This window comes from Schistocerca cancellata, chromosome 1, assembly GCF_023864275.1.
Source record: "Schistocerca cancellata isolate TAMUIC-IGC-003103 chromosome 1, iqSchCanc2.1, whole genome shotgun sequence".
In the NCBI taxonomy this organism is placed as follows: domain Eukaryota; kingdom Metazoa; phylum Arthropoda; class Insecta; order Orthoptera; family Acrididae; genus Schistocerca; species Schistocerca cancellata.
In genome coordinates, this window is record NC_064626.1 from 309,689,590 (window position 1) to 309,707,243 (window position 17,654).

Sequence of the window (17,654 nt, forward strand, 5' to 3'; positions counted from 1 at the left end):
TTTCAACGACGCGTTTCGCCTTATTTAGGCATCTTCAGGTCATCTTTTCTAGAAGGACGCGAGAGGCACCAAGATCTGCATAACGCGTTCCCGTTCACAGGAGCGAGTAACAGAGTCAGATGGGGGCTCAGGTAGTAATCATGATGCTTATGCTTGCATTATGCTTACTACCTGTGCCCCCATCTTACTCTGTTCCTCGCTCCTGTGAACGGGAACGCGTAATGCAGATCTTGGTGCCTCTCGCGTCCGTCTAGCAAAGATAACCTGAAGATGCCTAAATAAGGTGAAACGCATCGTTGAAAAATAAAAAACTAAAACTGCAACCAAGAGTGTTTCTAACCAATACTGTTAAGCACTGGTTTGGTGTATGCCACATACGGATCGGAGAATTTCATTATCATCTTCTTTAAACCATTTAATGAAGTCGAGCCTCTTCTTAGCACTGTAGTAATTGCTGCAGTTCACATAAAACAGTTTCACCAAGAGTGCACGGTCTCTGTTCTCGATAGCCGTACTGTTTGCCCACTTATGGCTTGTCAAATGACTGCATGGATGTTATACCGTCATATAAGCAGTGTACATCTCCAGATTTGAACCTAGTGCCCAAAATTGTAACTAATTTTTTTATCCAGCGTAAATCGGTTCCGCATTAACGCATTAGTATAGCTACCAAGTTTCGCTGCTATACGATGATTACAGCTGACACTGGACCTCTGCGAGTAGTTGGACTTTAATTATAACCATCCGGTTTTATCGACTGTTCACTGCGTTTCTTTAAAGATTCTACTGTGCTTTTATTATTATTATTATCGTATGCATCAATTACAGTAATACACATTCAGCAAAATAAAGAAATATATATATAAATGAACATGTGAAATTATATGTACTACACGAGTTTTAAAACGGCTCAGACTACACTCGGATGTTGATGGACTCGATCCAGCGGAGTGCCTCGTGGGATGCTTGATGGAGCTTCACAATGCCACCAGGGAAGCGTTTGATTGGACAGTCATTCACAATGTGGCTCATTGTTTGGGTGTCACCACAGTCACAAACACTGTCACTTGAAAAGCCCCACTTGTGCATGTTGTATTTGCACCTACCCTCTCCGATATCTGCTTAACTGCACCCACACCTCCCTTGGTTGGTGGAAGCCTGAAACTGGAACTGTTGGATTGTCTACAAGTTCGTAGTTTCGGGTTCTTGTAGCTTGCCACTCACGTTTCCACTCTGCGTCCTGGTCGAATCCTGCGGATAGCATTTGGATTCCCATTTCATGTGCTGGTCTTCTAGATTTGAGGCGTTTCCTGGGCAGTGATAGCAAATCGTCATGAAGAGGGATCGAGTTGTTTTCAGAAACTTGCTGACAGAGGTTATAAAGAGCAGCGTTTCGACGGAGGTCTGGTGGACAGATGTTTGAACGCACTGGTAGCCAGCGAGTAGGTGTAGGCCGGACTGTACCACTAATTACTCTCATAACTGAGTTCAGTTGGGCATCTACTTTCACTACGTGGGCGCTTCGGAGCCAAACTGGTGCACAGTATTCTGCTGCAGAGTATATCAGTACAAGGGATGCTCCTCGGAGGACTGATGCGGTTGCTCCCTATGTACTGCCTGCCAGCTTTATCACAAGGTTCAGTCGTGTTTGTATCTTCTTGGCCAAGTTGGAAAGGTGTTTTTTGTATGTTTAATTTCTGTCCAGAGTGACTCCCAGGTATTCTGGGCTTTCGTTGTATCTGACTGTGCCAAGAGGGCCGAACTGTGGACTGATATTTGCTGCTGAAAGGCGATTAGAGAGGTGGAACAGGCTTACCTCAGTTTTAGAAACATTTGGTCTCTGTGCTTTTGGAGAGTGGTCATTAACGACTAAGCTGAGTTGATAGACAGATAGGACAGTAGGATATGGGACGGAGAGATGGACATCATCTGATCACTAGGAAGACTGGTGACTGAAACGGAAAAGAGGAGCATCTTGCCGGTTATTAAGGAGCCCGCCCTGTTACTGCTAACCTGTGGTGGGTGTTGCTGTGCAGGCTGGGTGGTGCCGCTCTACACGCTGCTGCGGCTGGGTCTGGTGCAGCGCAACGCGTGCCCGGCGGCCAAGGCCGTCTCCGACTTCTTCTCGGGTGGCAGCTGCGCGCCCGGCGCCCTGATCTCCGACAACAACCCGACCGGCCAGAACCCCAGCAAGCTCTGCGACCTCTGCGTCGGCAACGCCGCCAAGAACGGTACGTGCCAGCCCCGCTGCGCCACACTGCTACCACTGCGACTGTGACAACCTCTCCCGTGTGTCACAACGGTTATTTTGCTTGTAGATGTTTCTACCAAGTGCTACCCTGACGTCGGCGAGGACTACTTTGGCTATACTGGGGCCTTCCGCTGCCTGGCAGCCGGCGCTGGAGACGTCGCCTTTGTGAAGCATTCCACAGTCTTCAACAACACCGGTAAGATTCTCGCAGCGCTAGCACTATTGCACTCCGGTTACAACGGAAAACGTCGATTTGCTTCTCGATATAGACTAAAAATTTGAAAGAGGTATTATATGTGGCCTTTCGATATAACTAATTCAAATTACTTTAGTGCTATAATCAGTCATCCTGTTGTTATTATCGACTGTGTCAGAGAATGATCGAGACGAAGCCATGTAGGCACAGAACTAATACAGTCCGAATCATTTTCGGACGTGTTCGCAAATTACCCTGTCATTTTTCCCATAGCCAAAACGCGTTAATATGTAATATATTTTTCTACTCGTTCGCATTAAAAGGCCAGTTCGAGTGTCCTCTTCCACTTGTCAGGTCGTTAAACACTTGCGAGCCACGTCTTTCTTGCCCAACTTGCCTCCTCTCATGTGACTGCCTGCAACGTGCATCCTATTCTCCTGCCTCCAAGCAGCATTGCTGCTGAATTTCTGCATAATTATTTGTTATTCTTCGTATTTTGTTACCCCTGTTAATACATGTAGTTAAACTGGACATCGAACTAGATTATTTTGCTTCACGCTATCGACGATTGCGTAAAATTCCATCACACAAACATTTCGTTTGCACTGAGAAACAAGTCGACGTTTCCCGCCGACTTCGAGCGTCACAAGCATCGCGTGACGTGCAGTACTTGTTTGAACTGAATGGAGCTACGCTCTGCAAAAGCTAATTTGCAGCTGATTGAAGAACCACACGAGAAAATGTCCTCAGGTTATTTAGGTTTAAGTAGTTCTAAGTTCTAGGGGACTGATGACCTTAGAAGTTAAGTCCTATAGTTCTCAGAGCCAACTGAACCATTTGAACTCTTCGACAAGCGCTCTGCGAAGTGAATACTGCCCTATACACGGAACTCGATTCCAGGTGACAGCATACATTCCTTTCATGGGTAGGCCTGGGAAGTGGTCAATCCGATTTGTGAAAGCAACTGACGAACCACTCGAGTAAATAGGCTTTGATATTGCCAAACAAGCAATGAAGGACTGATTAGTCTAAAGACTTGCATCATATGACAATATTATTCCACAGTGGGGTGGAATGCGCTATGTCAACAGCATATAGTACGTGTAAGGTTTTTCGAGCGGGAAGGAGCACCGGCGGTTTTGTGTCGAGGTCCGGCGAGACGGCCAGCCTGTGGATGGTTTTTAGGCGGTTTTCCATCTGCCTCGGCAAATGCGGGCTGGTTCTCCTTATTCCGCCTCAGTTACACTATTTCGGCGATTGCTGCGCAAACAAGTTCTCCAGGTACGCGTACACCTCCATTACTCTATCACGCAGACATAGGGGTTACACTCGTCTGGTGTGAGACGTTCCCTGGGGGGGGGGGGGGGGGGGGGGGAGGGTCCACATAACATAACATATCGTGCATGGTAGAAATTTTTTCTTTGTGACTCAGAAAAAGTACATATGTAAGAGGGTTTTTATCCATAATCTGGATATCCCTCACTTACATGAAACAACGCCTGATATTTCAAATTGAATCTGTATTTCTCTTCATGCTTTTTTCTGAGCGTTAGGTCAGACTCCATTCCTTTTTTTCCTTTGCCGTGTAGTTCAATTACTGGTACTAAAAGTACAGCTCCATCTATGGCTTCGGCATGCAAAATGGATAATCTCATTATCCCTGATGCACCATGCCACTAAAAGCATTGACTGACTGGTCGCAACTGATAGGTCATTCTTAATGACCAGTATGCCGACAGGACTTTGCCTTTATATGCCAGTATTGACTGCAATGAGAAGGACAGGAGAACGATGTCAGTTTCTAAACTACATATTATTCATATGTTGTCATTAATCAAACCTACAAGGTGAGTCCTCAGGTGTTGTGGCTGGACCTGGCTGGAGGCTGGTGGTCGATACACGTGCTGCCTGGAGCTCGGATGGGCTACAGTGTTTACCGCCGGTGCGCAGAGCGCTCTGCTCGTTGGGCTAACTGTACCCTCGTAAATATTTTCGCCTCCGCTACAGGCCACTTTTATCTTCCCTGTCATAAAAAGTTGACGTAATTGCTCTATCTTTAGGTCCATCCGGGAGAAACGAAAGAAAATGTCGAAGATTCCCTCGAGTTACCGTCTCTGGTGAGCAGTGCGCTAGTGTAAATTTTGTGAATAAATATGATGTCCCTTCGAATGCAGTACTTTCTATTGTTTTAAAACACTGTGAATCCGTAGTGGGCTGTAATCCACATCCGGTGGTTACCCGGAACTTGTTATGCCGGCTGCATGACAACCGAGGAGCTACTCGAACGAAAAGTAGCAGTTTCAATGTTTAGCAAGAGTACAGTGGCGGGAGAGACATGTGCTGGGCCCATGTCCCTCTGTACCGCATCCGAATGAGACCACATGGTAAAGGATGACACAACGGTATGTTGACACGCGCGGTCCTATGGACCTGATCGAGGCTTTCTTTAAATGTGTTCTTATCTCTCGATTCAAAAGACATAATAACGTTATGAGCAGTTCATTAATATTACACAGAGTTCTAGTTCGTCCCAACTTCTGCTAGCATTTCTTTGTAGTTGATTTTAGAAGGACTCGCCAGAAGTTAGACGAAAGTCTCGCACACATGAAACTGTCAAGTTTCACTGTCTGTGTCAGCCATCTGCATAAGTCGAAATCTCACTGATTACAGGTTGAAGTAAACATTTGTTGACGTGTCTCCATTATGCTACCGAACACTTGTTATGGTTACTGAGATTGACTTTTTAAAGTTAGTGGTACCTTACTGAAATCGAGAACTGTGGACCTTATGTTGCAGCAAGAAAGAGTAATCGATACCTATACATGAAAGCAACCTTGTAATGGTTTTTGTGCTATGTAGTGTCGTCATTTAGTTGAGTGGTTCCATATTTTTTCTATACTCACCACATTTAGGTTTGGAATAAGAAAAGAATATCTCTTTCACCGTTGACTGCGAACATAAATCTAGCCCCAAATAAAAATATAATGCAAAATTTGCACTATCTGATCAAAAGTATCCTGACACCTGGCCGAAAATGATTTACTAGTTCGTGGCGCCTTCCATCGGTAATGCTGGAATTCATTATGGTGTTGGCCCACCCTTAGCCTTGATGACAGCTTCCACTCTCGCAGGCATACATTCAATCAGGTGCAGAAAGTTTCTTGAGGAATGGCAGCCCATTCTTCACGGAGTGCTGCACTGAGGAGAGGTATCGATGTTGGTCGGTGAGGCCTGGAACGAAGTCGGCGTTTCAAAACATCCCAAAGGAGTTCTGTGGGATTCAGGTCAGGACTCTGTGCAGGCCAGACCATTACAGGGATGTTATTGTCGTCTAACCACTCGGCCACAGACCGTGCATTATCAACAGGTGCTCGATCGTGTTGAAAGATGCAATCGCCATCCCCGAATTGCTCTTCAACAGTGGGAAGCAAGAACGTGCTTAAAACATCAATGTAGGCCTGGGCTGTGATAGTGCCGCGCAAAACAAGAAGGGTGCAAGCCCCCTCCATGAAAAACACGACTACACCATAACCCCACCGCCTCCGAATTCTACTGTTGGTACTACACACGCTGGCAGATGACGTTCATCGGGCATTCGCCATACCCACACCCTGCCATCGGATCGCCACCTTGTATACCGTGATACGTCACTCCACACAACGTTTTTCTACTGTTCAATCGTCCAATGTTTACTCTCCTTATACAAAGCGAGGCGTCGTTTGGCATTTACCGGCGTGATGTGTGGCTTATGAGCTGCCGCTCGACCATGAAATCCTAATTTTCTCACGTCCTGCCTAACTGTCATAGTACTTGCAGTGGATCCTGATGCAGTTTGGAATTCCTGTGTGATGGTCTGGATAGACGTCTGCCTATTGCACTTACGACCCTATTCAACTGTCAGCGGTCTGTGTCAGTCAACAGACTTGGCCGGCCTGTACGCTTTTGTGCTGTACATGTCGCTTCACGTTTCCACTTCACTACCACATCGGAAACAGTGGACCTAGGGATGTATCGAAGTGTGGAAATCTCGCGTGCAGACGTACGACACAAGTGACACCCAATCATCTGACCACACTGGAAGTCCTTGAGTTCCACGGAGCGCCCCATTCTGCTTTCTCACGATGTCTAATGACTACTGAGGTCGCTGATATGGAGTACCTGGCAGTAGGTGGCAGCACATTGCACCTAATATGAAAAACTTATCTTTTTCGGAGTGTCAGGATACTTTTGATCACATAGTGTACACTAAATGATCTAGTAACTCAAACGTAAATAAGACCGAAAGTGAAATTGTCGTCTTACATATACAACGTTACTAGTTCGGTGAAATCGGAGGAGACGAATAAGGTGTATTGAATAATTTAACAAGCAAAAGCTATTGTAATGCGTTCAATGAATTCTTCAGGTTTAAGCCAAAATGATTACCACTTTCAGTCTGAAAATTGCTGCGTCGTATGAATTAGAAAACTGAAATCACGAAATAAAGGTTTGGAACAGATTGCAGTTAGAGATGCTTTCATCATGCGCTGGTTCTCGTTATGCTGTTCTTATTGTAGAAAAATGTGGAATACTTAAAACTTATACCACATTACTTGTATATGATTTACTCCGTCGCGTCTATATTCTTCTGTACAAGATCATAGGTCTTAAAATTTGTCATTTATATAAAACGTTATATCGCCAATAACTTCTTGTGAGATATCACGTACCGCGATCGGCAAACATGAGGCGTTCTTCTGATGCACTCAGCCCTAGTGCTTGTTGATTATGAGATATCGTGGCCCACTAACTTTCTTATGCATAGCGCTGGAGGCATGTGCTATTGACCTGTACGTAAACAAGCATCTGCCACTCAGAGTGGCTCCTGCGTGAAGCACTGCGTGGGAGGGCGCACTCTCTCTTGTGCGTGATTAGCTGCGTTGAGTTGATGCGAAAAACACTGCAATGGAGCAAGCTTAGTGGAGAGAACTTTCTCTGTATACTTGTATACACCCACCAGACGAACGTGAGAACACTACTGTGAATTCAGGACAACGAGCGTTCGGTGATTTTGTCCGCAACTACATTGCTTTTAAATGCTCCAGATTTCTGAAGAAATTTCGCAGTTCGTATCTGACATACATTCTTACTATATCAGCTTTATCTAATCAGCGTAAAGCGCGCTGTCCGGTAAATTCATAAATATCTTGCCAACAGCCATATTGTAAAAGCGATCTCCGACCAGGAAAATAAACAAAAAGTTAGATTCAGCACCTTAAAAATGCACATATGTTATTAGTTTCTTTACAGTGTGCTTTTGCACAAGTGTAATTTTATGTTTTTGAACAAATCGTAATATAGTCTCTTACTTCAGTTGAGACCGAATTCAGTACTGTCAACAACTATTTTAAAACATGTTTTACACAAGTACACTGACGAAAAGAGTGTTACACCGCGAAGCACCAGTCCAACATTTATTAAATTTTATGCGGATGCTCATCGCATAGAAGTTATTAAATGATCAAATTTTCATTACATTCGGAACTGTTATCCATCGTCAACTTCAGCATTAGGTGTGACCGATAGGTGCGAATAAACTCTTGTGCTTGTTGTGGCCTGAAAGGAAAGACCCCTGAATGTAGTCTTGAGGAATTTGTTGCCATGTCTCAAGCACATGGCTTGTCGATTCACGAAGATTGCTAGGTAGGACCAGCATGAAAGTATACATTAAGTGATCCATATATGTCTCAAGGCGTTTGAGTTATGGTGTCTTGCACTGTTTTGCTGGAATATGCCATGTGTGTATTGTTTGTATTGAACTGGGGATCTAGAAACGACGGAGAGGCTTTGTACCCGCCGTCGGCCTCAGTGATTCACAATCCCACAACAAGCCACCCCCTCCCTCCGGGAACGTCTCATACCCCAAATGTTTGCGTGGTAGAGTAATTATGGTGTACGCGTATGTGGAGACAGTGTTTTCTCAGCAACAGCCGACATAGTGGAACTGAGGCGGAATAAGGGGAACCAGCCCGCATTCGTCGAGGCAGATAGAAAACCGCCTTAAAAACCATTCACAGGCCGGCCGGCACACCGGACCTCGACACTAATCCGCCGGCAAGCCTTCCCGCTCGGGAAACAGAGCGTTGGACCGCACGGCTAGCCGGGCGGGCAGTATACCATTTGGTAACCCGGACATGAAAAATATGGGAACAGGATTTACCATTCTTGCCACATACTGGCGAGCATTTAGCCTGCAACAGTTATGGAGTCACTCATGTTGCCATATCTTGCTAACATTTTCTCAAACTCTTTGTGTAACCTTTCACCAGGTCATCTAGATACGATGGTGTCGATCCGACCGCCACAAACAGAAGCGAGACTCATCGCTAAAGACCACAGAATGAAAAGTTACAGTAACGCTACGATCACCCAATAGCCATCACGTACACACACCATTCATCACAATGAGGAATGGCCATTTTCTGTACTGAAAATAAGCTCGAATAATATTGAAATTTTATTCAATTTATCCCATAAGCATAGAAGAACAATATCCGTTTGATAGTGTTCGATCAAGGTATTCCAGTATGACGCTCAGTATAATGTGACGGTTGATTTTGGCCCACAATCTGGTCAACAAATGTCGCACTCAGCACTAATCGTTCTTCTTTCTTTGCTATAACGCGAGTACACTACTGGCCATTAATATTGGTACACCACGAAGATGACGTGCTACAGACGCGAAATTTAACCGACAGGAAGAAGATTCTGTGATACGAAAATTATTAGCTTTTCAGAGCATTCACACACGGTTGGCGCCGGTGGCAACACCTACAACGTCCTGACATGAGGAAAGTTTCCAACCGATTTCTCATGCACAAACAGAACTTGACAGGCGTTGCCTGGTGAAACGTTGTTGTGATGCCTCGTGTAAGGAGGAGAAATGAGTACCATCACGTTTCCGACTTTGATAAAGATCGGATTGTAGCCTATCGCAATTGCGGTTTGTCGTATCGCGACATTGCTGCTCGCGTTGGTCGAGATCCAATGACTGTTAGCAGAATATGGAATCGGTGGGTTCAGGAGGGTAATACGGAACGCCGTGTGGATCCCAACGGCCTCGTATCACTAGCAGTCGAGGTGACAGGCATCTTATCCGCTTGGCTGTAACGGATCGTGCAGCCACGTCTCGATCCCCGAGTCAACGGATGGGGACGTTTGCAAGAGAACAACCATCTGCACGAACAGTCCGACGACGTTTGCAGCAGCATGGACTATCAGCTCGGAGATCATGGCTGCCGTTACCGTTGACGCTACATCACAGACAGGAGCGCCTGCGATGGTGTACTCAACGACAAACCTGGGTGCACGAATGGCAAAACGTAATTTTTCGGATGAACCGAGGTTCTGTTTACAGCATCATGATGGTCGCATCCGTGTTTGGCGACTTCGCGGTGAACGCACATTGGAAGCGTGTATTCGTCATAGCCATACTGGCGTATCACCCGGCGTGATGGTATGGGGTGCCATTGGTTACACGCCTCGGTCACCTCTTGTTCGCACTGACGGCTCTTTGAACAGTGCACGCTACATTCCAGATGTGTTACGACCCGTGGCTCTACCCTTCATTCGATTCCTGCGAAACCCTACATTTCAGCAGGATAATGCACGACCGCATGTTGCAGGTCCTGTACGGGGCCTTTCTGGATACAGAAAATGTTCGACTGCTGCCCTGGCCAGCACATTCTCCAGACCTCTCACCAATTGCAAACGTCTATTCAATGGTGGCCGAGGAACTGGCTCGTCACAATACGTCAGTCACTACTCTTGATGAACTGTGGTATGGTGTTAAAGCTGCATGGGCAGCTGTACCTGTACACGCCATCCAAGCTCTGTTTGACTCAATGCCCAGGCGTATCAAGGCTGTTATTAAGGCCAGAGGTGATTGTTCTGGGTACTGATTTCTCAGGTTCTATGCACCCAAATTGCGTGAAACTGTAATCACATGACAGTTCTAGTATAATATATTTGTCCAATGAATACCCGTTTATCATCTACATTTCTTTTTCGAGTAGCGATTTTAATAGCCAGTAGTGTATCAGTCTGGAGCTAGGTATTTGTATCAAATAGCCCCTTGCTTGCACCAGTAGTAAGGCTCCGCATGACGACGCGCCACGTGTTGCAGACGGACACAACTCGGAGGCGTGGGCCCGCGACCTCAAGTCCGCCGACTACGAGCTGCTGTGCCCCGACGGCGGCAGGAAGCCTCTGGACCAGTTCGAGTCCTGCAACCTGGCTGCGGTCCCGGGACACCTGGTGAGTGCGACGCTCTGCTGCTTCACCCCTCATTACGCCACGACTACAGAGGTTATGAGTCGGTGCTCTCGTATGTCGTTTATTGACGAACTGTTTTCGACGGAGTCAGTGACAACTCGAGTAGGAGACCTTCGGAGGTGCACTCTGCTACTACGTACTGACACAGTCAACGGTCAAGAACCTATACGGGCGACTGAGAAACCATAACCGTCGAAACTGGTTTAGTCAATAATACATGCGAGAACTGATCGATAACCTCAGTAGTGACATTTTATTGTGCTCGCTGGTGCTCTGTACGAAGAACATGGCAAATATGAATAAATTATTATGTTACTTTTTGACAGTACATTCTGCCATTATAAGTCAAATATAAGCGGACAGATTATAAATAACTTCCCTTCAAACGCCGCCTAGCGACTTGAAAGACAAATATGGTACATTATTGTCTAATCACTTTCTCTGTAATTTTCAATGCGATAGGGTCCGCAGCTGCGATATATTTTTTTAAAGACTTCTTGATGCCTTCAGTTGCCATTCTCTTTATTTCGTGTACGTGTGAACAATTTCAGCGTTAGGTCATTTTCAAGTATCTAAAAACGGAAGTATCATACACTACATACATTAGTGACACTTGTGATTTTCATGTAGGAACAAGTCATATCTGTAGATATACTAGGCGCATTATAACTTACTTAATGGATGATTTTTTAGTTGTAAATTATGTCAGTATAGATTTATGTGTCTGGAAGTCGTTTCTGAAAGTATTTGTATGGAGTGTAGCCATGTTTGGAAGTGAAACATGGACGATAAATAGTTTGGAGAAGAAGAGAATAGAAGCTTTCGAAATGTGGTGCTACAGAAGAATGTTGAAGATTAGGTGGGTAGATCATGTAACTAATGAGGAGGTATTGAATAGGATGGGGCAGAAGAGAAGTTCGTGGCACAACTTGAGTAGAAGAAGGGATCGGTTGGTGGGACATGTTCTGAGGCATCAAGGGATCACAAATTTAGCATTGGAGGGCAGCGTGGAGGGTAAAAATCGTAGAGGGAGACCAAGAGATGAATACACTAAACAGATACAGAAGGATGTAGGTTGCAGTAGGTACTGGGAGATAAAGGAGCTTGCACAGGATAGAGTAGCATGGAGAGCTGCATCAAACCAGTCTCAGGACTGAAGACAACAACAACAACAACAACAACAACAACAACAACAACGTCGTTGCTCCTATGACATCATGTTAAGCTCATAAAATAAGTCCGAGACGTTGATGCTACTTTAGGAGCACGTTACTTTCGAGCATTTGTTGCAAAGATCATATATATAACGTCCATGTTTTATCGTGCTAAACACTAGGGGGATTATTATTATTTTACAGAAATTTGCTGCCTAACCTGCATAATCTTTTGCTCTCATTTATATTTAATAATCGTTCATCATTGGTGTAAATATGATTGTATGTAATTTCCTTAAAATAACTTTTAAGTATTTGTTCTGTTATTGTAAAAGAATTATTAAGAATAGCTCCAGTTTTCAAATGAATTTTCAATCACGACCTTTTCAAGCCCTCGATGAGGTCATTTTTAACTGGTGACAAACATTCGTATAGAGAACGACGTTAATAACGTCTCTGCACGGAATTAGGTTTGTTACAATTTGAACGTAGCTTCAGTGAAGTTTGAAACCGGTCTTAGGTGATTAAATAAAATTGACAGGTCCTGATTTCGTTTTTGTTACGATTTTTTATGTTATTTCCTCCCAGTACATTTGCCTAAATGACCATGAAATAAGAGCTCATACGTGTTCTTATCTAGTCGTTTTTCCCACGCATTCTTCACGATTCTAACTTGAAAGATGAGAAATGATTGCAGCATCCGATATTTCTTACGCCCCATTTTTCACGTCCTACGCCATCAGGTACCTGGATGAATCCAGATGTTGATGTAGGACCTCGACGTGATGCGTCACGCCCAGCTGTCGGCTATGAGGCACGCTGTTTTCCAGACGCTCCCCTGTTCTGTCCCGCAGGTGGTGACCAGTAAGACGAAGACCGAGCACCAGCTGGAGGCCATCCGACAGGCGCTGCTGGCCGCCGCCAACCTCTACTCCAGCAAGCCGGAACTCTTCCGCCTCTTCGGCCCGTACGAAGGCAAGCACGACCTGCTCTTCAAGGTAAGTGCGCCCATGCGATCTCCGTTGCAATAACACGCAATTTTAATTCACATGATGAATAAATAACAACTTCGTAAATTGTAAACATAGAATAATATTCGCTGACTCGACATCTTACGCGTTCTTCATCTCAGAGCAGCAATTGTTTGTTGGAAAATTCCAGTGTCTGTCTACGCAAACAGTGTTTTTTTTCATCCAAAGCTCCCTGTAGTAGCATGGAAGCTGTTCCTTGACGTCTTACCACATGTTCAATCATATTGTTCCTTCTCCTTGTCAGTGTTTTCCACACGTTCCTCTACTCTCAGATTCTGTGGAGAACCACCTCATTTCTTATCAGCTCCCCTAATGTTCAACGTCCTTCTATACCACCACATCTCAAACTCTTCGATTCTCGTATTTAAGGTGTTCATTTTTATACAATTCAGTACTCCAAATTACATTCTGAGAAATGTCTTCCTAAACCTAAACTAAAGCCTGCGTCTCATACTGGCACACTTCTTTCGACCAGAAATGACTATTACTCATGCAAAAAGCGTTACAACAAGGAAAGGTTTTTACAAATATTTTTTAGTCCGTCGCTCGTCGTCTTCCGGTAGCGTTCTCGCTTCCCGACTGTGGGGTCTGGGTTCGATTCCTGGCGGGGTCAGGGATTTTCACCTGCTCCGAGATGAATGGGTGCCTCGTTTTCACTCTTCCTCTACCCGTAATAGCACAAGTGAAACAATGATGGGCTATCGGACCTTCCTCAACTGCCCATAAGACCAAGTACCGTCTATACTTAACTGTGGCTTACAGATGTAAACAGGGATATTTTCTTGATCTCTTAAAAATCAGCGCAAGAAATTCGCTCATTAACATCTTAAGATGCCGCGTTCTATTCCCGGAGCAATCATAGCATTTATTGTTTAAGATTTTCATTCATTAATTTGTAGGTAGTCACAGCACATTTACGTCAGTGATAGCTTGAGCATATGTTCTCCGTTTCTAAGAGAAGATATCGATGGTGCACGGACAACCAAAATCAACGAGTAACATCTACAGTGTTCTGAGAAACCGAATGTGACAACACGACTTACGTTGCAAGGCGTTGGGGCCCACGGGTTTCTTTTCATCTTTATTGTTTTTTCATACACTTTTCCCACACAGTTAAGAGTGGGTTGGTAGCGGATAACCTTGCCACAATTCAGAGACACATTATACACACTGACAGCGTACATTTTCGTTAGAAAACACAAAATTTAGTGAAGATGAAATGTGATAAGACTATGATGTGCGTTGTCTCATGATATGTGGAAAGGTGAGAATTTTGTTGACATCAAGATTGATGCAAATGGTGACCTTAAATGGAAGAGTATATGTAGGGGACAGGATTGAATGGATGATGTTCTGGTACGAATAATTATGAAGTATATGGTAAAACGTTGACATTCATTATTTGATGGCGAGCGAGGATAATATCCTGAGGGCTCCTGGAGACTGTGGAATAAAAATTTTGATGTAGATATTAGGTGTATATTGATTTGTGCGTGTATGGCTACACGATCGAATTGCGCGTTGTTTGTGTGGATTGTGGAGGAATTGCGATCGAGCAGGAATGAAGACTGTAAGGTTCAATGGATGAGGTGAGTAAGAAAGATGTGGGTAACAGGCAGAGAGAGTCCCAACGGTTGTTAGGGATCAAAGGGAGTGAATGTTCTCTGATACCGCCTCCTTGGGTGTGGGAGAGCGATATGTCAAGTGTGTTGGTTAAAGTGCGGTGGATAAGCAGTCGAAGTGTGCCTGGTTGTAGGAATAGGTCTGTGAGAGAGGGGAGGAGGAAACTATCTGCGAGTACACGAGTTGTTCTTTTCATACAAAGACATTTCAGTTCTTACTAGCAAGTGCACTTTGTGCGATTGTTTTCACTGCAACACAGAGAACTACTTTCGCTAATGAAGTACGTTCTCCCTCTCTTTCCAGGACTCTGCAACCGGCCTGAAACCAGTGTACGAAGAATCTCAGGCGCTGCGCGACTACGAGCAGGTGCAGGCCACCACCCGGGCTTGCGAGTCTACAGCCGCCAAGAAGTCCTGAAGTCCTGAAGTCGACACGACGGGAAGCTTCAGCCCCTTCAGTCTGCGTGCGCCGGCGCTAGTCGCGTGCGCCTCTTTAGCATAGTGATCGCACACAAGTCTGATTTCTGTATCTGTGATATCGAAACGCATCGCAAGCGCCAATACAATCGTGTCATCCCTTCTCATTATGCGAAATTCTCATTGCTTCAGATCTCACTGACTTAGAATAAACATACCAAACTGGAAATAAATGTTTCGTGCTACCATGCTTGTATTAATAAACAATAGATACCACTACCTTGCTGTTGTTTTTTGTTATCCTCTTCTCACCATCTCACTTATAGAATTTCAGTGAAAGACTACAAATTTCATTTACGATTTGACACTTCCCGTAAATATCCTAACTAAAGAATTTTTTTCTTGTCACTGGACGACTTACTTGTAACACGAGCAAACTAATTTGATCGCCCTCTAACAAAAAAATATTCAACAGTTTTTTCTACTTTAGAAAGATATCTTAATTTTTTGTATGTAAACCACTGCATTAACTTGTTATATTTCGCTATGCTGACTGCGGTACCAAAATGGTTATGTTGACCTATATTGGATGAATTAAGCATATATACATAAAAGAAACTATGAATGTTCACAATGTCTCAGGGTGATGTGTGAAGCTGTCATTTTCCAGACAGGTACGCCTAGCTGTCCACTGACTTATATAGGAAACCACTGAGAGTAAACTTTCAGATGTGACTTACATAATTTAGGCAACCAAAGTAAATGTTGACCGAATGATAGGTCTATTTCAGAATTTTAAAATAAGGATAACGACTGTTTCCGAAAGAAATGTGTTACATCTAATACAAGTCATGCTTAAAATATGGCTGAATTCACTAGGAAATTAAGTTTGGTTACACTCACCTATACTTCAAACACATATACAAAATTTATATATAGGAAACTGATCATAATCGTTCTTTTATATTACTTTTTGCAATGATTTGAAAATAAACGTTTTGTTTTGAAGAAACTTGTCACGCAGAGATTTGGCTATGAATGCAACTTAGAAAATAAAAATAGTGAACTTATATACAGACCTGAGAAACTTACATCTTTTAGTGTATGGGAAACACGTTTTGGCTTGGTCTTACAGAGCCCATTTTTATATATTGTTTCATTTTCTAATTTATGTTAGTGCAAAGCACACACAATTGTAAATTATATAGATTTATTTGGCAAATTTGGCCACTCAAAAGAAGTAGATTTAGAAGTCCTGTTAACACTTGAAACAAGTGCAACAAATCATCTGTCATCTATGGTGGGTTATATTAACAAACCTCGGGAATCTTCAGAACTAATAACATACAGGAAACAGAATGTGACCAACTCCCAAATCCAAGATGAAATTAAGAACTTACCGAAAAACTGCAATTTCCCATTCATACGAACAGAAGTGAAGTGTTGCATACTGGATGAACCTGTCAGCATCAAAAGTAAGAGCACAGGTTAAAATAATCAAACCAAACTGTTCCATATATCCTAATGTAAATTCAGACTATAATCCAAGCTGCAAAACCATTGCAGACCTTAATGACATTATCCATAAGGCATTTAAGTTTCAAAATAATTTCTTTGTCAAGAACAGTTATGAGCTCATCCATAACTTCTATTTGTATCTCTTGACATAGTCAAGACAGTTGTCAAAGTAAGATTATATATAATTAGAAACAATGTACTAGAACACAAAACAATTATAAGAGCAGAAATATACGAGTATATAGAGATCCTGGAACTTATATTGTCACACAACTACTTATTGTCCAAGAACACGTTTTACCTTCAGGAAGATAGATCAACAATGGGAAGTAGTCTTGCAGGCTTTTTAGCTGACATATATACAGTATTAACAAGCTTGCAAACATTTTTTCAGATCTCAAACCCATCTTAAAGTTAAGTTGCTTTGCTATAAATGTTATGTTGATGAGAGTCATTCTTTTTAATGGAACAGCGAAAGAGGCAGAAATACTAGCACAAGAACTTAATAAATTATGGTTCAAATGGTTCAAATGGCTCTGAGCAATATGGGACTTAACTTCTGAGGTCATCAGTCTCCTAGAACTTAGAACTACTTAAACCTAACTAATCTAAGGACATCACAAACATCCATGCCCGAGGCAGGATTCGAACCTGCGACTGTAGCGGTCTCGCGGTTCCAGACTGTAGCGCCTAGAACCGCTCGGCTACTCTGGCCGGCTTTAATAAATTACACCACACTACCAGATGACACTATTCTGACTTAAAAATCACTATAAAAATGAAAAGCATAATTTTCAAATTTTCAGAAAGCCAACAACTACCAACATTGCCATTCATAACTCTTCTTGCCATTCACACCAATATAAATAGGCTTCTTCAGATCGATGTCACATGCTTAACATCCTGTGGAATACAAGTGAAATGCATAAAGAATCAAATATTATAAAATCAGTTGCCTGCAGTAATGGATAAACTAAGCCATGCAACAAAATTACACCAACGAGTTGGTAAACAACCACCCAAAAACATAAAAACCGGATTTTTAAGTCTAGCTTTCCTAGAGGAGATCTCTTACCAAGTTTCCAACATGTTTAAGACATGTCTCATGAGAGTTAACTTCTTCACCAATAACAAAATACGAAATAAAATCAT

The 17,654-nt window shown here is 43.4% G+C and overlaps 1 protein-coding gene across 1 annotated transcript in view; it reads left to right on the forward strand.

Annotated features, from left to right (window-relative positions):
• The window catches only part of LOC126172727 (transferrin), a 55,186-nt gene extending 39,923 nt beyond the window's left edge, over positions 1-15,263 (forward strand). The window contains exons 11-15 of the mRNA XM_049920904.1: positions 2,037-2,231; positions 2,319-2,447; positions 10,612-10,742; positions 12,769-12,912; positions 14,872-15,263. Of these exons, the coding sequence (XP_049776861.1) occupies positions 2,037-2,231; positions 2,319-2,447; positions 10,612-10,742; positions 12,769-12,912; positions 14,872-14,985 (713 nt within the window). The 3' untranslated portion in view covers positions 14,986-15,263. The remainder of the gene's footprint in view (positions 1-2,036; positions 2,232-2,318; positions 2,448-10,611; positions 10,743-12,768; positions 12,913-14,871) is intronic.
• The last annotated feature ends 2,391 nt before the right edge of the window (positions 15,264-17,654 follow it).